The sequence below is a fragment of the Adelges cooleyi genome, unplaced genomic scaffold (assembly GCF_023614345.1).
Source record: "Adelges cooleyi isolate 19-005CV unplaced genomic scaffold, UGA_ACOO_1.1 ACOO_flye_CR_arks_rails_tigmint_CR_PRNA_9, whole genome shotgun sequence".
NCBI classification, from domain to species: domain Eukaryota; kingdom Metazoa; phylum Arthropoda; class Insecta; order Hemiptera; family Adelgidae; genus Adelges; species Adelges cooleyi.
In genome coordinates, this window is record NW_026096579.1 from 2,456,278 (window position 1) to 2,479,935 (window position 23,658).

The 23,658-nt window shown below is 30.0% G+C and overlaps 1 protein-coding gene across 4 annotated transcripts; it reads left to right on the top strand.

The window, feature by feature from the left end:
• The first annotated feature begins 898 nt into the window (after positions 1–898).
• LOC126846261 (pancreatic lipase-related protein 2-like) lies at positions 899–7,133 on the top strand. Of its 4 annotated transcripts, XM_050585545.1 has the most exons (8): positions 899–1,340; positions 1,481–1,563; positions 3,343–3,487; positions 3,745–3,884; positions 5,119–5,382; positions 5,438–5,623; positions 6,055–6,220; positions 6,755–7,133. In XM_050585545.1, the coding sequence occupies exons 3-8, from the start codon at positions 3,345–3,347 to the stop codon at positions 6,846–6,848; spliced, it is 993 nt and encodes a 330-aa protein (XP_050441502.1). In that variant the 5' UTR covers positions 899–1,340; positions 1,481–1,563; positions 3,343–3,344; the 3' UTR covers positions 6,849–7,133. The 4 variants fall into 4 exon arrangements, with proteins under 4 accessions (XP_050441502.1, XP_050441504.1, XP_050441503.1 ...); XM_050585547.1 differs by lacking the exon at positions 899–1,340 and having other exon boundaries at positions 1,357–1,627; XM_050585546.1 differs by lacking the exon at positions 899–1,340 and having other exon boundaries at positions 1,357–1,622.
• The last annotated feature ends 16,525 nt before the right edge of the window (positions 7,134–23,658 follow it).

A 23,658-nucleotide genomic window follows, 5' to 3' on the forward strand; every position in this document is an offset into this window, starting at 1 on the left:
TTTAAATATCTTGTTCTCGGTTTCAACTTTGGTATCAAAGTAACAATAAAATTGACATTTCTATCTATCACATAATAGTTTTAAAATAAATATTATAAATGAAAACCGATTGAACTTAAAAATTGTTTAATAAATTGCAAAATTGAATATCTAATAACTGAATATTAATGGAGAACAGAACGAAGAAAGAACATTTTAATATTAACCCCAATACTTACACGAAACATTTTTAAGTATGTTTTTTACTAATTTATGTAGTGGGTTTTTATTTAAGTTGAGGTTTTTTTTAATTTGTGGATTTTTAAAAATATTTACAGCATAAGTTTATTTAATTATTTCGTATGAATGGTATCGCCACAATAACAAATATATCACAAATTGTATTTTAGATTTTTACTAAATCTATCTCTTTCACATCTCTCAAAATTCAGTTAATCTATTTCAGTCACTGACACAGCCACCCACCAAATATGTCGACGAGGCCACTTCTTTCAACAAATCACTGATCTTCTTTGTTAAAAAAAAAAAATCAGCCTTTAATTAATTTCGATTATTTAAGGATAATATTCTCCGCATAATCAGTAAACTTTTTGTAAACAATTTTTTGTGACTGACCAAAACTGTACTTTTAAATTAGTATTTCACTTAAACTTTCTTTTAGTATTATAATTAAAACGCTTAAACGTCATTTAAATTGTTTTACCGGGAAAATAAAAAAGAGCTTTTGAAACTTGCATCCGTCCCATAAAGTAAAAAGTAAATACGATTTTTAATCGATAAAAAAATAAAAATAAAATAATTATATATAATATATACAGTCAGGATTAAAAACATTGAACGATTAAAATGCGACTATGAACTTACAATTTAAATACGTACGTTTCATTATAAACATCAACAATTTTACGCGTGGCAAAAAAAAACAGGCGATAACTAGTTTGGAAAAAAATAAACTTGACTTCAAGTACGTCAAGTTTTAGGTGGGAACATTGAGCTTAGGAAAATAGTTGTGTACACCTAAGCGTAAACCGTAAAATTACAATGTGACAAATGACAGAGTTCAAGTATAAATAAAATCCGTTAAAGGCTAAACAATGTTTTCAGTTGACCGTTTTCGTTTTAATGAGTATAATATATATAAATAAATTAAGAAACGCATAAATAAACAACCAATAACATTGAATAGGTTTAGTCACAATAATTAGGGGTTTTTAAGTTTCACAGAATGTTTACAGTGTTTTCGTTAATTGCATCACGCGGTATAAGATGAAAGTATAGTCGTTGCTAAGATTGTCTATGACCGTCGACCTCATTTGTAATCACAATATTATGAGAAACAGGTAAGCGTTACAATAGTTTGGTTATTCAGTACCGACACACGCTCAAATGCTGCCAGTTGTCGATGCTCGTCGACAATTTTTTTTTTGTAAAATCATTTTTAAAATTTTTAATTAACTGGTATTTTAATAAAAAAACATAGATGTGTAACTCAAGATCAGCAGCTCTGACGAATACAACAATACCGGTTTAACACAATTGTAAATCAATTGCAACAACACGGCGGTCAGTATAGTCTTACAATAATCACTAAGAAACACAAAGAAATTTTATTTTATATAAAAGTTAAGTAAATGTTTTTAATAATTCTTTTTAAAATTAAACAATTATTTAAAAAAAAAACCCACATTCTTTTGGAAATTTTCTGCTTTATGTTAATTGTATCTATTCAATAAACAGAGTTGAAATGACATGATAGATTCCTACAACATGGTTCTTTCTACTAAATTTGTTATTATACTATTGTACCGATTGTTGTTTGCATAATTTCTATAATTTACTTTAATTATGATCTAAAACAATTTAGAGTTTTAAATTGTATTTTATAAACTTATTATAGACTGAAATGATAATTTCAATAATACTAATAATATCCTAATACCAACTACTATTAATTGCAAAATTGAATAATTGTGTTTGAGTTATTGAATGATAACTAATATAAAATAACTAGGTAATTGCGATTATTTCGTTTTGTTTCTTACACGATGCAAGCAATCAGGCTACAGAAGGCTAACATCATGAATACATCGTGGCTTTATAATTATATGCAAATATGCAATATGCTTACCTCAACAGTATTTGAATTTAAACAAAAATGGAACAAATAACCTTTGCAAATTGCGTCTTTGAATAATAATTAGAATTTAAGTTAAAAAACGTTAAACCAATGATAGAAAATATGTTTTTATCATACATTTGGGAAAAAACATACTCTGGGGCATTATTTGAATAATATTTATTTAAATAAAAAGACATAATCTTTCGTTTAATAATTCATTATTTAGTTTTTTTTAGTACTTATGTATTCGTTTTCATCATGTGTTAAAAAGTACTCGTTATTTGTTGTTCGTTAAACATAAATATTGGTTATTTGCGAAAAATTGTTTATATTTGTAATTTTTTATTAATTGTTTTTAACTTCTTAAAAGGATCTCAAATACTTTAGTTTGCAGTGTTAGATAAACGTTAACTATTTTTTTTTATAATTTATTTTATGAATAAAATAAGCAAATAAGATAATAATTGTTGTATGTTATATATTTTTTTTATTTATCGTATTTTATGAATTTAATTGAAATAAATATGAAATTATCTAAGTCAATAATTTATCTATTAATATAAATTTAAATATTATCTTTAGCCGTAGAGTTAGAAATAATGTCGGGGTATTAACTATTTAGAGTGTTGAAAACCAATAGGGTATAAGTATCTAAATAACTGTAATGTAAAATAATTATATTTTTATTTCACATTTATGAGTGATATTCATTAGTTCTCTACAAACCTCTTTCAAAAATTGACGAATAATAGAAAATGGCTTTGTTGATAAATAGTGCCTGATAACAAAATGGTTTTCAAATGTCACTTTTACGATTTTCATTCATTATTCAAAAGGTAATTTCTTTATTAAAAATTTGTCCAACACTGAATAAAATGATACCATTCGAAATATTTTATAATGTTTTTCAGACATTGAACCCTATTGTCACCTCTCCGATCAAATACATTTCTTTTATTGTAGAATATAATTTATATGAAATGACGCTTAATTTATCACTTAGACTAGAGAACTCGAATTCTGTTGACAAATAAACTGTTAGCAACAATTGTCGTAGGCACAGCAACTATATTCTTTACTGCCTACACACTGGTTCATACTACAACCAAGATTGTGCTGAACCTACCTTAATTCCCATTTTTATATAATTAAAAAGTCAGCTGTCAATTACTGCACACTAATTCCGTTATATTACATTAAAACAATTTTTTAATATTTTCCAGGCATGCTCTATTTAACAAAAATGGGCTTTGTTATGACTCTTTTGGTCGCATCACTTGGTGGCGAACATGTTAAAATTGGACCTTGTGTTTTAGTCATTAAACCTACTTGTCCCGATCCTACAATCAAATTTTATTTATATACAAGGTATACAAATATTAGTTCTTGTTTTAATTGAGGATTATTAATTAACTATTTTTATCTTTCTTATAATGTATATGTTAAATCATTGATTTCGTTAGTAATAAATTTCATAATGTGGTTTAAGTAGACAATTAATAAATCAATATTGTAAATAATGAATTAATATTTCCCCCGTTCGTGTTAAGTTTGTAACATGTTTCAAAATAAAACATTATAAATTATTATAAATGTTTAACATTTAATGGTTTTATTCGTTACAGACTAAACAAATTTGATCCAGATATTGTTACTGTAGAAAATATAACCAATTCAAAATTTCAACCCGCTCAGCCTAATAAGCTTATTGTACATGGATTTAACAGTAATTGGAAATTGAGTCAACTTCAACAAATTAAGAATGGTAATGTATACAAGTATTTACTTATACATATTTCTCTTGAAAAAGCAAGTGCGAAGAAGATAGTTCGTTATCCTCGTTTTATAACCGACTCCTTTTACATTGCTGAATTTTATAAACAAATAAATCTATCAGATGTTTAACTACATATTATGCCAATATCACCACTGTCTTCTTCATATATTATATGTGTTGTTTTTTTTTATTATTTCATTGAAATTAAATTTTTCTCTTGAATATTTAGATTTTTTTTTATGCACCAGAAAAATCAAAATGCTTCGTTAATTCGTAACAAATTATTTAAGGCGTGATAATTTACAATTTTCATACTTTATATATTCGTAAAGTTAGGCTTCGGTCAGAGCTTACAATTACAATATTGTTATTAAAATCTGCTTTGAATTATTTACTAAAGTGTTTATACTAAAATGTTTGCAAATGAATTTAGTTAAGTATACTTAACGATTTTCGTATTATATAAAATTTGTTTTGTATTATTTTTTGATACTTCTTAGTTGCTTGAACGGGTATCGACCTAAGCGTTTTTGAATTCACGTAGATGGAAAAATACTAAGATTTGAAATAAGTTCGAGAAGTTGATAAATAGAAATCGTTTTATTTTTACGTGCTTCCAAAGTTTGTACCAAACGATTTGGGAATATTTTTTATTTTTTTTTATTTGAGTTACACGAAAAGTTTAAAGTAAGCATGTCCTTTCTTTGGTATTCCCAATTGAGAAACTGTAGTGTGTGTTACAAACGGTGTTTCTAAGAGTCTAAGATATAATCTGCTGTATCTCGTCGAGTTATAGCAGACATGTTGATCCCTACACACCTGAGAATTTCTATTTATCGAAAAAAATATATTGGAACAATAGAATAGATTTATTCTTTGGACCTCTGAAAAAGTTTTCTGTTATACCTAGTATGTACATTAGACCCAAAAATATTGTTTTTTTACGCGATAATTCCTTAATGAATACACTGTACAATCAATAACAGTCGTTTTGTAGTCTAGATGTATTTATTTAAGAAAAATTAATTGAAACAAACATATTAACAGACTTATAGACATAATTTTTTAATAATATGCAAAGTATACCTACCTTATAATATCGATAGGTATTCCAAGAGTTATACGCCTTTGTAATTGACCCGAAGCATATAATAACTTTTCAATAGATTTCACTTGTATAAAACTTGTTTTGCGAGTTTGACGTTAAGTTATAATTGTTTAGAATACATTGAAAATGCAGACGTCAATGTTTGGATGATTGATTATGCACTACTATCAGCTGGACCGTTGGTATGCTATCCAGCAGCAGTGTACAACCTTCCATCGGTCGGAAAATGCGCTACAGACATGGTAAAGGCCATTTTAGAGCACTCGGAGGCAATAGATCCCGCAGACAAAATGCACTTGTTAGGATTCAGCCTAGGTGCACATCTCACTAGTCAAATATCATTTCAACTAGCTCCGACGAGGCTATCGCGGATTACTGGTACGTAGGTACGAATTGTTTCGATTAACAATTATTAATTTTACCCTATCTGTAGGTTTGGACCCAGCTTTACCATTATTTTACTCTTGGAATAGAAACAGACAGTTGAGTAAAGCCGATGCAGATTTTGTAGATGTTGTTCATACAAATGCATTAGTCGAAGGACAACTAAAGCCGAGTGGACACGTTGATTTCTATGTTAACGGAGGAACTTCACAACCGGCTTGCGTCAACGCAAGTAGTAAGTATAAGTTTATTATTTTCAATTAATAATTTAGTTTTACTCACAGTCGTCAATACCGACTTGATTTTTCCGAAATTTGGGTAAGCATACCCTAATGTATGACATCCTACTATTCAGATGAATGTAATATTGTGTACATTCATCGTACATACAAGCATAATTCTTTATATGTATTACTACTACAAATTCAGTATCGGTATGATAAAAATGTATCAACATTTAACTTTACTGAAGATCATAAAGTTAAAGTAATATCTTTTAATGACACATAATATTATTACTACATGGGTTTAAAGTTTTAATCAGTCATTTATTTCAATCACATCAACATAAGATTTCAAAATGTGGTGTTCTAAATTTTACTTCATAATAGTACGTTTCTTCATATTATTATGTATATGTGATCGAATGATATTTTTTGTTTTCAGATCCTATTAAATGTAACCACCATATGGCTCCTGAGTACTTTGCGGAAAGTATTAACACGGAAAAAGGTTTCTGGGCATGGGAGTGCTCAAATGTATCGGACTATTATGACGGAAAATGTCCTCCTAAAGGCAAACCTCGACTAATGGGAGAATTTTGCAAGACAAAGTAATTAATAAATATGTATTATTATAATATGTTGTCATAAGACGTATGGTAGTTGTAAAATATACCAAGAATTAACTCTATACAAATAAAAATGTTTTCTTTTGAAAACAATTTTGTCTTATTTATATTGAGTAATACGGTTTTTGTACTTTGCAATGGCGATTATTTTTGTTTTTAATAATAACAATATGATCAAAATTTATAATTTGTTCAAGTGGTATTTTTTTAAAAATAATATTTGGTCCGATAAATCTGTGGCAGTATTTAATATTTAAACTTTTAAACATGTATATTTTTTGATCCATAAATCTAACTATAATAATTTATATCTAATTATCAGTCAATAACCAATATAGACTTAATGATAAAATAAGATAATAATATGTAAAATAGTTATTTACTTTTCAGTAAAAACAATATTTTTATAGATTTAATTTTTTGATATTATTATCGCTATTCTATTGTGTATGTAACTTCATAGTGTTACGCTTGATGACACGACTTCGTGGATAATTACAATTATTTGTGTTTCAGTTCTAGTGGACTTTATGTATTAAACACAGAAAAAAAACCACCTTACGCGAAGGGGAAATGGTCAGAGGTACAATCAGCTGAATACTTCTTCTAACAGCGATACAAAAATGAACAAATTGTATGAAGTTACCAGCAAAGCCATTTGAAATAATAACATTGTTGTTTGTATATATTTAATTGTATTATTAATTTGGATCTAGTCCTAAAATATGTATTTTGTCAGGATCATGAATCTAGTCTGGATAAGGTTATTCCATCACTTTATCCAGTAAAAATTTAAATACCAATATTTGTTACCAACGAAGGAATAATACAATAAAGAGTGTATTTATCTAATTTTGACAAATTCAGATTTAATAAATTTGGATTTGACCAATCATCCCGATTTTCGCATTCCAATTTTTGTGTTTCTATGTTCAATAAGAAACAATTAATATTGTTTTAAGCGAACGTAGGTATATCCACGTTTTGTAATAGTAGTTTTATTCTTTAACTTAGGTTAAGCAAAATTGTAAAAAGTCCGGAAATCCTAATTTGAATAAACGGATATCTGGATTTCACAAACATGATTACAAACATGTTTATTGTTCTTACGGCTTATACTTAAAACCTAATTGAGTATACGTTTTATACACAGCAATTTATTTATTAAATATTATAATTTTACAACTTGATTTTTATAATTTTAACTTGCCATATTTTCATTTACTTCTTTTCTGATTACGCACGGGGTACGGGCCGTTAAAAAAGCATATCAAATGCTATACAATCCAAATTAAAGGCCCCTGACTACGGTACCTACGTGTAAACAATAAAATAATGTATACAATCTTAATTGTTCTCTGGGTAAATTAAGCCGCTATCGCGTTACCGTGGGTCGTAGAAGTATTAAAAAAAAAAGGTACGAAGCTTAGCTTTTATTATACTTAGGTATACAGTTTTGATAAACCTACATCATGTCTGACGTAAAATGTAAAAAAAAGGAATATTTTTAGTAATAATTAAAACACTTATTATTAGAAATTATTAAAATAATAAACCACGCCATAATTGTTACTTATATTATAATTATTTTGATGTTAATTGTTTTATGTGTTAAAAACCAAAAACTTATAAAACATTATTAACATTTTTGGTAATGACGAGTAGCTGAAGACGCATTGATTGTTTAATGATATGTATTGGGTAGAAATTTTTATATTTATTAAATTGACACGTCATCAATTTTTTTCAAACCGAGATCAACATTTATAATAACTATCCATCAAATCAACCAACAGGACAGATTTACTACAAGTTTTAATTTTAATACATACTAATAATTAACAAATATGAAAGAACTGATGACAAGAAAAAAGTGTTTTGATATTAATTAGTAGGTACACTCTTAAAAAGTAAGATTAAAACTATGTTGGAAATATCAATGAGAAAATAGTTAACATTATGATTATTGCTATTAATATTCGTAATCTATAATATTAACTATGTTAGCTTTGTAAAATACTTTTTGTGGCCTGAAAAAGAAGCAATGGCTTGACATTTTTTATCATTATGTATTGTTCACATATTTCAATAATTGATGATATAGGACAAATAAATGAATGAATGCGCTATTATATTTTACAAAGGTTGTACACGTATAGCCTGTAGAAGGTGTAGACGGTCAGGCTGTGTGTCATTTGAATGAGTATGATATCAGTACAGGACTGCCCATGCACTGGTCCAAATTCTGGACGGTTATCACCCCAAGCGAAAACAATGAGCCCTAGGACCACGCTCATTGTTCTCCCTAGTATTCCATATTTCCCTAATCAGTTCGTGCAAATATCCCGTGGGAAAACCTCTTGTGTTTTATCGTCATTAACTTATGCCCCGTCTACCTCTCTGTACGTCTGTGCATCTCTTTTGCGTTATGGACTATAGTTATTATAACCACGGGCCAGTCGACTGATTGCTATTGCCCGATATAATTAATGGTCAACACCTTTAGTCCCATTCATGCTAATCCAACTAGAAACCATCTGCCACTGGGGACAGAACGAAATTGCTTCAGTCAACAATATCGATCGTTAAGCCCTAACACACATATATATATATATATATATATATATATATATATATATATTGATTGACAGATTTAGTGGTTTGTACATTTGAAAGAGGATTATTGACAATTCACTATAATACTCATAATATGTCAGTGTCATTAACCTAAAATTTTAAAATAATCCTCGATGAAAAATTAACCATCGCAATGATTGATGAATTTCATTGGTTTGGCAATTAAATACGAGTATTTATTTTTACACTAAACAATTATCGTATAAAACGACTTGTATAAATATTACGGTTATGGTAAAATTGTATGTTCATTTGAAATTTGAAACAAGTATTCATATAAAATGCATAGGTTTTGTGTGTTCCATATTATTATAATCTACTTTGAGTAATTTAATATTAGATAATATGTTAGTTTATTTAGTAGTTTATGTATCAATGCATTTCTTTATTGTTGAATTTATTTTCGTTGGATTTATAATATAGTCATTAAACTTAATACATAACATATTATCTAAGCTCATTGTTCAAGTTTGTAAGTATATTGAGATGTAGAACGAACTTATTTTCGTAAATTTATATTCCTATTTTTAATATTTCAGAATAAAGAAGACCATAAGTTAAAAAATACTTAAATGCCTTCTGTTGTAAATAACGGTTTTACATTCAATCACATTCTTAAATGTACCTATCTACGTGCCTCGTGAGACAATTTGTTAATTGGAAATGGTAGGTATATATATATAGTTATGCGGTAAGGAATTCAACATTTCATCATATAGGTATAGTAATTCCGGGATAGATGGCAGGCGTTTTTTTTTCGAACTGTACAATTCGCTAAGTTTTAGATTTTGGTATTCAGCGAACGAAGCGACGGTTGGGCTGTGAAAAATCCCCTATGGCGTTTGTTCCAGACAATGATGGTATTTCTTTTTAATGAAGCTGTGTCTGAAGGGTTGACAAACACTCGACAAATCTAACCCCTATGGTGTAAATGAACTTGATATTCTCTAGGGAAAATATAAAAATAACGCATAAAAGGATACTTAACATTCCTGACCTCGCCTCGCACGCTATAATTTACTTGTTAGTAAAAAACTTTATCCCACATGTGAGTCAGTGTTTATTCTCAGTGAGTATAGTATGCTAACCTTAAAGTGTTGTTTATTTATTGTGCAAATCGATATGTATCGAAATGATACCTTTAAGTAGCCATGCAAATTTTATAATTAAATGATTTAGATAGTGAAGGTGTCTAACTGTGTCAACTAAAACACACACACGCTGCACGGTTAATGTTAAATAGTTGAATCAAGTATAATTATAGTGCAAACATTTGAAACTATACAAATATTTTTTTTTAGTTGTAATTTTTGTTGTTTTATTATACATTTATTTTCTTTTATTTCTTTCCGGGAAGTGGTTTTCAGATGTACATAAATAAAACTTTTAGAACACTCGAAGACAGACGTATATTCAATGTCCTGCTACTAGTACCAAGAAGTGCATTTTTATTTTTTGTATTGTATTATGAAATTGTTTTCTTTGGCATCCGGTATTTAATTAACAAAACAACATATTGTGAGAATGTTTTATTATTTACAAATATAACTTTATAAAAGATGTCATTAAAAAAAAATAAAAATTTCAACTTATAAAATATTTAAAATACAGTCAGCACTAAATATTAAACTGATGTTATATTTGTCTGTATTGTTTGTTTATTGTTGTTGATATAATAAATATACTATAATATTATTCAGAAGCTAAATTCTAATATGGAAATATTACAATCAGCAAAATAGGCTCCAAACGTAATTCTGTACAATATATACTGGTACACAATGTATACGTAATAGCTTAATGTAGGATTAGTAATAGTCACTGTTAGTGCTTGTTATTTATTTCTGTAAACAATATTTATTATGATAATCTTATATTATTATTATTTATTTAGTCAGACTTATAAGGACAATAAATACAATTTGCTAAACTATCTACGGTACAAAATTATGTTAATTTTTCAACATTTTATTCATTATTGTTTATCGATATACCATCTATTTGTACCTGATACGAGTATGGTTACTATTATTTGCCATACCTGTCATTTATATACCTAGAAGCCTATTTAATGTACTTATGTAATATTACAAAATACCACATAAAGATGGTCCCTTAAAGTTGTTTTGGAAAATTTACTAGTCTCAAGGATATACACATTACTTCCATTCCAGTCGGTACAGTGACGTTGAATTAACAGTGTAAACACACCCAACTCAAAAGGGTAAAACAATTGCATATTATGATTGACAGAGTCCGTTCTATTTTGATGAAGTAGTTTTTTTCTCGAGTATAATTGATTTAGTAGCAATACTTTGAAAAATTGCTATACATATTTTTATAGTAAGTACCTATTTTCCATTTCGGATGGCTGTAACATTTACATTTCATTTATGAATATTGATAAACTACTTAGGTATATTATCGTAATGCAATGCACAAATAATAATTATGAATAAATTAGCAATTAATATAAATTAGCTTCCTTCCGTAGTCATTATTTATCGAGCTTGGTAGTTTTTTTATTACACTAAACATGGTAAATTTATTTATTTATTTTGTATTTATCAATTTATATTACGTCGTACATAAGCCAAAGTACAATGCTCGGTAGTTTTATTTGACATTTCTGTATAAATAGCAAAAGAAAAAAACATAATAAGCAAATAAACAATCGGGCAGATCGATATTTTTTATGTATAAATGTTAACTCAAAGTGGATAGTAGTCAAACGAATGCTAACAGACAATTAAATAATTTGTTTTTTTTAATGTAAGCTTTATAACACAAAATTGTCAAACGATTTTTTGTGAGAACTCTGCGAAAACAATTATAACACTAAGATTAATTTTCTGGGTCATAGTTAGCCAATCACCCTGGTTATGTATAGTGTACAGTGACGTTGATAACGAATGAAACATACCCTCTAATTCTTTCCGATAATGTTATTTCATGTTATTATTATTTTTTGTCTAGTGGTTTTCCCGTCGTTCAGTACACATATCACATAGAGATTTTATTTAATACCGAAACTGTTTTGTAATGCTCACGGTGTACACTCTTATACAGTGTATCTCGTTAGCGCATCTGAACGCCTTGTCATGTCCTATTACCGAATTCTCTCACTTCCTGAGAGCAGTGCAGTTCTCTCTAGTAGGGAAAGACGTTAATTTAACGGGCCTGTCACGTCGAAAAAGTGTCTCCTGCGTCACGCTCGAGATTTTCTCTTTCCTCTTCCCGTTTATTTACTTTTTTCCCCTTTAAATTATGGGTATGCGTGTCCCATTGCCAAACTAAATTACCGCTAACGATTCCTTGTCAAATCAATGTCGCGCACGTCGCGTCATCACCTTCGCTGGTCGGAATGCAGTAGACAATGCAGTTCTACAGGATATAGGTTCAAGTATAAAGCTTCATTCGTGTGCTTCTTGTTACAACGGCTTTGCGAACAAAGCCAAGATTATAATATGGTTTAACAAGTAAGTTTTTTTCGATGAATTTTGAATTCAGAAATTTAATAGAATAGATAAAATATTTCTTCATAAAATACTTTAGTTCATATGTTTTAAGGTTATCAAATGGGTTGTATTTGAATTGTGTAAATAAACATATTATTCTTTGTTATTGAATCCTTTTTGTAAAGCGACTAATTTGGTGTTTAAAGCCTATTTTTACACGCCCGCAATGTTGCCTATAAATTATACCTGAGAGAAATAATTTAATATTTTTTCGACGCACTCATATGCACTAAAATTGCATAACTTATGCGCCGTCAATAATTTTTTTTATACGTGCTATAAAATAGAGTCCAATATTTTGATAACCCGAAATAAATAATAAATAACCTAAATACATTTAATGATCGACTTATGTTATGATTTTATTTAAAAAATACAAATATCAAAAAATACAACTGAAAAAAACAATATTTTTAAAATTTTATTTCTATGTCATTTTATCGACATGTTTCATTAGTGTTAAAATAAATCTCTGTATGTTTTCATGACTAATGGTGGTTTATAAAAACAATATTTTGTACCATCAAACGTGTTTTCAATAAAACTTGATGAAGTATATTTATAGAGAATGTTATTGCATTGTATTGTAATCAATAAATGCACTTGTTGTTATTGCACAACATTTGGTATAGAATTTTTTATTCATTTGACTTTCATCAATATTTTTTGACGATTTTAACAATAATGATAAAAACTATAATATACCATACTGAAACTTTCAAACGAGTTACCAAGTGTAGCATTATCAAACATAAAATATTATAATAAAATATATTTTGAGGTGCCCCTAATGTGGGGTATCCTCCTCATGTTAATCATGTGTATAGTTTATTGTAAATAGTTTATAAAAATTCTCATTGTAAAATACAATTTACAGATTGTATGTTTTTCAATAAAAGTCAATAATATATATATATATTACAGCGTATCGATTAATAAAATTACAATTTATAAGAACTAATAATATTGATACAATGATATAGTAGTTATTTTTTTACAATATATGTAACAATATTTCACCAAACGGTATATTATGTTTTCCATATGCCATTAATGTGTTTGTTTGCAGATGTATAATATTATAATAAGAAGAAATATTACATAAGAAGAAAATTGTCCGACGTTTCAGTATTTTCAATTACCTAATTATAAATACCATTAATTGACACCTATAGAAATCATGACAGTCAGTTTGACAACGTCGCTTAGTGTGGACTCATAATTGTAATATTAGCACGTGACATCACTGGCGTGTAATTTTTCTATACAAGGGTACAGCCTATGTTGGGGCCAAAAAAAAGCGTATTATAAGAACGTTTTTGAGATAAAAATTTCTTCCGGCTATGGCCATGCCGGAGGAGATGACTTTGAGCAAACCAGCATACAACTTTTTGCCGAACACACTCGCGGTTGTTGGTTAAAACTTTATAAACACCCTGCCGTCGATCCATTCGCAACTTTTCGTGACAGGGTTTTCGTACACTGCGGGTTAATCACACGGCCCTGAAGATTTACCGGACCTCGCAGTAAGACTGAACGTCTACGAATGTGGGCAGGACTGTGAGATTATATTGTTTGTTCAGTAATTGTTTTAGAATTGTAATCCTTTGTCTAGAACACACGAGATGAATATAAATAATTCGTCTGTTCGGATCGCAAAAATAAATTCTACGCATTACTCTTTGGGGTCAACCAATAATAGGTGTCCGTTGGGATATGATTAGAATTTTTAATTTTTTTATACGAGTGGCTTGAATTAAATTAAAGTGGCGGTACGATTAAAAAAAAAAAAAATTTAACCAAATCTAAAAGCAAGGAGAATCAGCTGATCAGAGGGCATATTCATGATCTAATGTCTTTTGTTCAAGAGAAAGTTTGATTAAATTTTTTTAGTGATGATGGTCATAATAATGATAAAAGCTAGTCATGACAAATGAAGTGATACGGTTCGAAAGTCATGTCATTCTCCTCGCTGATGGCCTTAGTTCAAGTCAACCAAATTATCTTAACCAGCTATAATTGATTAAGATGAGCTGGGCCAATAGTTACTGAAGAATTATCTTCTACTCATTTCCTAATAATGTTACTGATGATCCACTCAAATCATTTGATGGTGTGAAAATAAGAGAAAGTGAAACCAATAGCTTAGCTTCAATAAAATACATTTTGCAATTTTTTTTAAGGCTACCCCCGCGATAACTTTTTAACCACCGGCTAGCTTTTTCCACGTCTTGACCATCAGATGATCAGATTTGACCGATCAGAAATCGTGCCTGAAATGTTCATATTCTAAGACCAATGATTGAAAAGGTTTCATCCCTCCCCCTTTATTAAAGAATGTCGCACAAATTATTTTTTTTCCTTCAAAATATAACAATTTGGACTAAAACGTTTAAAAAAAGGATCATATTACTTGACTCTTTTGGGTCTTTACAGCGGTGCACATACCATATTTCGATAATAACATCCGTAATTTCAGCGGTAAGACATTTTCGTTTCGATTCCTATCATTTTCAGTTGTAACAATAATTCCTTAGAAGACCCGCGACCTTCCCGACCTCACTGTGCCTCGTCGTTCCTATTGTGGTGGCTTATTTTTTTATTGCTTTTGCTTTGGTAAAAAAAAAAAAAAAAAACAAAATTGAACCACATAAATTGTTTGAAACTACATATATATATAGTCGATAGGTACTAGGCAATATTATATTATACGTCGCGAGAACGGCCGCGTATAGACGCGTTGTAGTGAGTAGTTCTACAGTGAAAGAAAATCATAACTCGAGTCCGGTAAGTACGGTAGTTTCGAGAGCAGTAACTCACGTGGTAATTCGCCAGACAATAATAACAATATATTATATAAACGTCCGCGGCCCGGAGAAGGTTAGGCGGAACAAGACAAATGGCCTTACACCCGGTATGGTTGCTACACACGGGCGTACAGTGGCGTCGAAGGTGTGTAGATGTGGCGGTAACGGCGAGGAGAGAGAGGCCTCTATTATTCGTCGCCGGCAATAATGCATACCACGGTTGCAGTTTAGATTCAGCCGCCATTTTGTTGCTGTTACTAATGACATTTCGGTGCTAGGGACACCGGCTGCCGTCGGCTTCTCACTCCGGAACAAGGAGAGAAGGCGAAGGTGAAATTAATCATCCCGACGGCGGTGGCGGCGACGGCAGAACTGCCCAAGAAAAGTTTTCACTACAGTAAACCCAACGGTGAGCTCAATAAACCGTACTAACAACGTTGACGATGAACCGTAAGCGATAGCAGATAACTAAGCTCTATACACCGGCGACAATAATAATTGTTAAGACATACGAATGCGCTTCAATAGGCGTACAATTGTACTGTGTGATCTTGGACGAACTAGACGGGGACCCGGTTAAAACCCGTAAGGTTTTATACGCAGGCCGTGGTTTTACTAGTCGGATTGCTTCCGGATTTTTACAAAAAAAAAAAAAAACCGCTATTTAAGCCACTTAACGTAAAACGTATAAGTGTTAAATATTATTACAATATAAAGCCGTGTACCTATGTGTGAAATAGTTTTATTGATGAAAATTTAAAAATAAACGCAGCGCCAAAAAATAAATTGCTTTTGGATTTCCGGATTTCAACAAATCCAATTTATAGTCAAAGTTAAGGATTTTTTTAAAAAATTTTTATCAGAACATTTTATTTTAGGTACGCAGCTTTATATTGTAATAATATTTATACGATTTTTACGATTTTTAAGTGGCTTAAGTGGCATTCGGTTTTCGGATTTCCATCACTAGTTTATATACTAAAAAAGTTATAGACATTAAATTATAAAAAAAAGAACCTGCGGCACTAACCCGTTATAAATGAAGAAATACTTACCGAGTATTAGAGTATATACATATTATAGAAATAATATACATAAATACAAGATGATTCATTAAGGGCAAGACTTTCGTTTTCTCTTAAAATAATTGCAGTTTTACTTTTTAAATTAAAAATAATTTGCAAAAAATGTTAACTGGTCGATAATCAGTTTTGAGTATATTTTTTTTAAGTTATTTATGTTTAAAATGTATGCGCAGATAAAAATAATACTACACTCCAACTTTCCTCTCGTCCTAAATAATTTTAAAAGTAATTAATCTGAAACCTGTTATTGGCCAGTCAAAATATTCAGAAAATTTCAGTAGATTTAAAACTTTAATTAAATATAAACGTTACAATAAAAATTTTAAAAGTTGATAGAGCTCTAGAAAATATTAAGAAAGGTAAATATTTAGTAATTTCAAAGTATTGTAAAAAAACATAAACTTTAAGTATCTCCAAAAAGTAAAACTACGAAATTGCTATTATCTTGAGAATAAATTAGTGTCTTATCCTTAATTGTGTTATTATATTGTATTGCATTATGTTTACTGAAACGTTTAGGTTTTTAATGTTCTTATTTTTTCGTTTTGTTGTTTATTGATCACTTTTTTTTGCGAAATTTGCCGTTATAATTATTAAAATGTTATTAATATCGTCAATAACAACAAAATGTGTATACATTGAGAATTGAGATGTGTAAAAGCCAAATGATTTTGTACTTCAAATAACTTACACTTAAGCTTTATGTATAATATCTATATATATTTGTAAGTGATATAACAACGGTTGGCTGTATTATGTCTGAATAAAGTTAATTTAGTTAATGTTAACGTATGCATTTTTGTTTAATATTTGTTTTTTCTATCGTAGTATAAGAAATAAACAGGACTCCAAGTTAAACCCATAAAATTTCATTGAAAACTGCATAAAAAAATATATTAAAGTTAGGAATATTGTTTTTTTCTTGTACCTTAGATGCAGAACACATAAACTGTATATCTTTATAGTTTCCACACTCTTGCACATCGCCCCCGGTTTTAAAGACCTGATACAGATTAGTTTCTCGACACATCTGGCACTTTCACTGGCTTCATTAGTTTGTTAACCGTTACATCTCCATCAGTATTACATATTTTCATCATACCATGCCTCGCGCTTTTATAAACTTCTCATAATTTGGTAGAACCGTATTAGATACTTTGTTCTGCGGTTATAATACCTCAAGTTTATTGATAAACTTGTTATGTGTTTACCGAACATAACATTTACGTTTTTAAATTAAGAAATATAAAATCACTCAACTCCCATCAGAATATTCGCATTGAACTAATGAAAAAATATTATCAGTTGTGACAGTTTATCTTGTTTCAGATAAAAGGTATACATCAAGCGCCGTTCGAATACTTACGCTATAAGTATGATAATCAGTTTTATTTTTTAAAAATTGTTCGGTAGTGTGTTAATACATTTCTATTCAAAGATGAATTGGTAGTAGTTACTATTACGTTTTTACTCTTAGCGCGTGCACTTGGAATTTGGTACGTGCAATTGTAAACATTAAAAATGTTCATACTGTAAATATTATAATTTATAAATAACCTGACGCATCAGAGCCATATTATATTTTTTTTAGTAAATTATGAAGTACTCATTCAGTTAGGAAATCGTATGATATTTAATTACAATACTGGATCATGCAAATACGTATAAGGTACTTATGAAGGTTGTAGGCATTTTATTCGATTCTATCATTTAACGTATTATGTTTTCAAAAAACAAAGCCGCTTCGAATATATTGAAGAGAAAAAGTTAAAATCATACTGTTATAATAGTAATTTATTGGATTCTGTGGTTCCGGATGTCTCTAACCAGTCCGTCTTGATACTACTACTGTAGAATATGTAAAATGTACATGTATCGATATCTGTCCTAAACTCTTTTTTGAGTATAAATGAAAACGGATTAGGACTGTGGGGATTTGCAGGTTTTTTTCGCGTGTGCTTGTATACAGAATACCTTTATAATTCTTTGCCTACTGACCAAAATACGATATTCACTATCAGCATTATAAATGGATTTGTCGATCTGTCCACAACGCATAAATGTATTGTGTGGGTGTCCTCTAAAAACTTTAAGCGCCGGTTTAAAAATATTACATATAAATTTCGTCAACAGTTGAACGTTTTATGAAATTGTTGTCTATGGTGCAATTTTGACTCTACCTGTATATGTATTAAAAAAACACGGATATAACAATCACAAAAAAGGACACAACCAGTGTAAGGAAAACGACAAGTTGTTTTCCTTACAACTATACGATGTACATACAATTGTAGTTTGTTTATAATTATAGCATCCGGAAATGTATTTGCGATTCGATCATACGCGAATTAATACTAATATATTAAAATATTTTCAAAAAGGCTTATTTTTTTATCCATTTCAAAAGAACGAATCGATTATTTCACTGTCGAGTGGTCGAGGACGGCTTTTGCTTCATCGAGTATTTCACTCGACGATATTTTCATATAATGTCCTTGTAGTTTTTAATGAATACTCTTCTCATTGTGCCGCTTCCGATAATCCATTTGCGTGCTCTGTAATGAGACAAAAACAGCTTTTGAATGCAGACATTTCCTACAACGCTCTTGCCGTTTTCCGATTGTGTAAGATACGTTTTTATTTGATTTATATTACTTTGTTTTAGTATCGGGTAGAGAAAGAGAGAGAGAGAGTATTGCTACTTAATACACAAAGTAAGGCATTGGATAAAAAGGTACATATATTTATGTATAAAAAAAATAATCTACATTATTTAATTTGACGAGCTAAAAAAAAAAACGCCCAATGTACAAAATCAATTGCAAAGAAATATTGAAGGAATGGTAAAAGTTATCAGTTTGACGGTTGAATGGTGGTACAAGGATAGAAAATTCGATTTATTAGCTTTTAGTTCCAATGGCAGGTTTCAAAGGTTCACTGCTTTCTGTTCGTTTAACTCGATTGAGATGTGGAAATAAAACCATTTTACGTCGCGCATCTTTATTACATTGCTAGGGAAATTGTTTACGAATTGAGATAACCATTTTGATGTTTAAGCGATGGGATTTTTTTTTCCGTTGAAAAATCAAAAGTATACATATTTTTTATACATCATAATATTATACATACTGTGCAATATAACAGCAATTGCTGGAATTATACATTTCAGCCTGTAAAACATTTAGTGCTATTCATAAAAAAAGTTTAACGCATTTTACTACGCAGTACTTACTTAAAACTACATTTAATTTTCTCTTTAGTTGTAACTTATCTGTTTTCGTCGAATTTAGACGGTTTCAATATTATTATATTTTACAGTGAATAAATAAATTTATCTCTTTTTCATGCTATGTTGGAACCTTTTTAGTATATGTTGATCATTTCAGTATTTTGTTTTATAACGAATAAACCTTTGTACCTGGTGGATTTATCACGGAAAAGTGTTGAAGCGTACTTGGTGTAGGATCAAAGACTGGTGACCAGACTGTTCTGTCACGTGATACTGTCTCAAAAATACAAAAAATTAAACCGATCTTCCGTCCAAAACGGTCATATGTTACGCGATTATAATTCAATAACCCATAACAATGTTTTATACTTAAAATATTTTGATATGGGGTATCCGGATTATATCATGCAATATCGCGATTAAAATCTAATGAAATAAGGAGGCGAACAGGGCGAACGGTTTTCATGTTCGGATCACGTTTGCCGTGATAAGCCTGCGTCACGTATTGCCGATTTCTTACGTCTGGGGAGGACAAAGTATGAGATTAAATTTGCAACCCATACGCGCATTCTTATATAGCTTTACGTTGTTGCAAATAGCGAATGCGATATTTTCTCCTGTGTGTAGGGCCATTATTCTCCGGCCTAAGCGTATGCGAGATCTGCGTTACTATTCATCATCACGTCCTTGGTTTTGCATGTTATTATTTCTTTCCCTCTGTTTATTCCACACACACACACACACACATGGAACCACCACCACGAGGTAATGTTGATACATGCACGCGTGTATACTTAACCGCATAATCCGATACAGCGAACAAAAAATAAAATACATACGAGGAAACGAAAAATAATATATTCGCATTGTTACGGATTAGAACCATTACTGTCTTATTTTGCTGAAAAGTCAATTATTAAATCAATTACAACTAAGTATTTACTCAGGTAATAGGATTTGTGATCCCCTCTACGAATCACATCAATGGTATGTATACTGTATACATCCGATTCAAGTAAATAATATGTTCGTCATGCTCAGTGATATTTACTCGCTGAAAACTTAAGCGCAGCGTTTAGACAAAGATGCGGGAAACCACTTTAACATGACTGCGGGGGTAGGACCTTTCAAAGAGCGAGGATACGTCATGCCGATCGCACCACACGGGCAATTTAACACAATACATTATTATTGAAATAAATTATTATTCGGTCTTGACGAAGTGGGAACTTATACGGTTATAGCCGAATTTCTATACTCGGAAATACGAACACAATGGAAAATTTGAGGTTGACAGAGACAATTGGTCATCTTGACGTAGTATGGCCGAAAATATATGAAGATGATTGACAAGAAATACAATAGACCCATTAAGGTTTAGTGTAAAGTATATGACGAACGAAGAGTGAATATAAAATGAACAAAACCAGTAACCTAGTTTTAGTCACCAAGTTTAATGGAATACAGAAATATTCCATTTTTTTATTGGCCAATACCAGCGTTGACTAGAAAACGGTCTCGACTGCATAATACAACGCATTTATTTGTAATATTTTACCCCCGTCTATTATTATGGTAATTAAGAAACTATGTCTATGTTCGAAGATTTGATGAACAGCAATGATCGGTTGTTATTCCCTTTGTGTATGGATCACTAAATCAAACGATCAATTGAGCATAATATATTATTTTGTACAATGTGCGCATTAAGTACAACAACGATTGCAGTACAATACCGTCATTGTTTGGAAAACATAAAATCAAGCTTACAACATAACATTCTAAGCCTTCTCAGAATTGTTTTCGAAAAACATTGTAATAATAATATTTACCTTTTTTTTTTTTTTATTCAAAGAAAATATATCCGTTTTGGTCAGGAGGATGCGTTATGGTGAAATACATAACAATATAGCTGTTCTGCGACTACTAACGTTGAGAATTTCTCATAATTTTGGGTATGGAAACAATATAGATATATATATATATTTATTTATGTATAAACAACATGAGCAACAGTGGCCAGAGGAGGAAAAACAGCCGAAACGATCGTGACCCAAATTCGATATTTTCGCGTTTGCCATAACGTTTGTTATTAGCAGAACAATAATAAGTCCCGAATGGGGGGTTTTTTTTTTCTGTTTGCGCTATGTTTATCTTGTCGTTTTTCGCCTGCTGTGTATTTTACGATAGCCATAAATACGGAAACTCCGTAATCTCTCCGCAGAGACCCGCGCAAAGGGGTTGAAGCCAAAGGGACGACTTGCAAGTAGTCCGAAGACCGAAATATTATTTATTATAATAAAACGACTTCGGCACGTACGCGCACTAGCCGATGGTGGAATATGGCCTAAGCATGTTTCCGTTACAGCACTGCACGTCCAAACTTGTTAGCCGAGCATTCAGGAATTTATTGCGACATGCGTAAAGTTTGGCCGGACGGTTTTTATTGTCGAAAATAGATTTTAAACTGAAATCGATCTGACGTTTGCTGTGTGCTTCCCACGCGGACGTCGCAAACAGTGTTTGGAGTATTAGACGGATAAAAGGATTTCCTCGCATACGCGTAAAAACAATCAATACATCCGTCGTCCGAGCACCGTCGTAATGAAATATGAGATGGTAAAAAAAAAAAAAAAAAAACGACACCGTTTGATGGATTATTTAATGTATTAACATAATATTCCATTGTAGAGGTTTAGCTATGCATCGACCATGTACATTAGCGCCAGATCTGCAACGCGATATGTGTACTTGTTAATTCAATTAACTAAAAATATCAATACTATGGAAATTCGTTTTTTTTTTTTAATGATAAATCTATAGACAGTTCCATTAGAGTACCCGAGGTTTGTTAATAAACCATCGATAACAGTCAATTAGTAGAAATATTCGAAAAAACAAAAGTTTGTATGTTACCGAACAAAATTAGATGTTTTAACAGAATAAAAGAGACATATCATTAACTATGACAAAATGAATTGAAAACGAAATTACATTTTATTGAACTGCTAATGTTTGATAAAATTACAAAAAAATATATTTTACCAGCACTAGACAGATATTTTTTAAATTTTATTTCAAAAATGTAGCATTGTAATTTGAAATTTATTTCGTTATAATGATATAATAATACTAAACATTCAAAACATACAACATACAAAATTTAACTGTGAAGAAGTAAACTTTTTCAACTTTTACCTACCCCTTCCCAAAGTGCCAACTAGATGAAATTTCTGATTTATAGAGTTGCTACTCAAAGGAATTAGTCCAGTATTTTAATAATTTTATTTATATTAAATATATTATAATTTTATAATTGGTCCACAAAAAATGATCTTAAAATCTATAAAAAAGAAATAATATACTTAAAAAAAACCTAATTTCAATTGCTCTATTATTAATTTTTTTCAAATTCCAATCCGTTTATCCTCTTTTTACAAAATGCAATAATTTTATAGATTATAGTTTTCGTTATTGTTTTCAAAATTATTATTCCATACTTTCCTCCAATATTTGACTCTCCGAATAATAAACTAACGTTATTTCATGAATATAATGAAAATGATTATGAAAAATGTTCCATTAATGTGACTAAATAATCAACCATTAAAGTTTTAACAATACTATCTCACCTCCCAAAAACCAATCATTACCATAGATTCAATTAACCTTTCAGCACAATAAATAATTATTTTATTTGTAATATGCTGGTAATCACTTTTTAATGACTTAGACTAGCTGATGAGTTAGGTATTCTAGTTCTATTTCTAATTCTAGTTTAGTTCTATCGATATAAAATTGGAATTTGTCGAAACTTAAGTCGTTGACAAATGCATGCTATTCGAATGAAATGTTCAATTGTATTAATGTTGAGATACGTGTTTTTAATGAAAATTAAAAAGAAAAAAACAACGGGGGGAGTACAGTTGGTTTTCTTAGTATTATTTTTAATGGAAAGTATAATATATATTGGATAAATTGGAAACTACGGAACGGAGATTCTTAAAAGTCCATCTGGTGTCGTTACCATAAACTTATTGAAGTTTATAATTCGAAATCTTTGTAAGTGCATATTATAAGTTTGGCCAGGCTTTTAGTAAACAGATAATGGGTTTGAATAATTTCCTGGGGCGAACAACCGTGA

What these genes read in the sequence shown, in the direction of transcription:
- LOC126846261 (XM_050585545.1), top strand. Translation starts at nt 3,345, where the DNA reads ATGCTCTATTTAACAAAAATGGGCTTTGTTATGACTCTTTTGGTCGCA. An exon ending in ACTTCAACAAATTAAGAATG is followed by an intron (nt 3,885 to 5,118) that starts GTAATGTATACA and finishes ATAATTGTTTAG; the next exon opens with AATACATTGAAAATGCAGAC. An exon ending in GAGGCTATCGCGGATTACTG is followed by an intron (nt 5,383 to 5,437) that starts GTACGTAGGTAC and finishes CCCTATCTGTAG; the next exon opens with GTTTGGACCCAGCTTTACCA.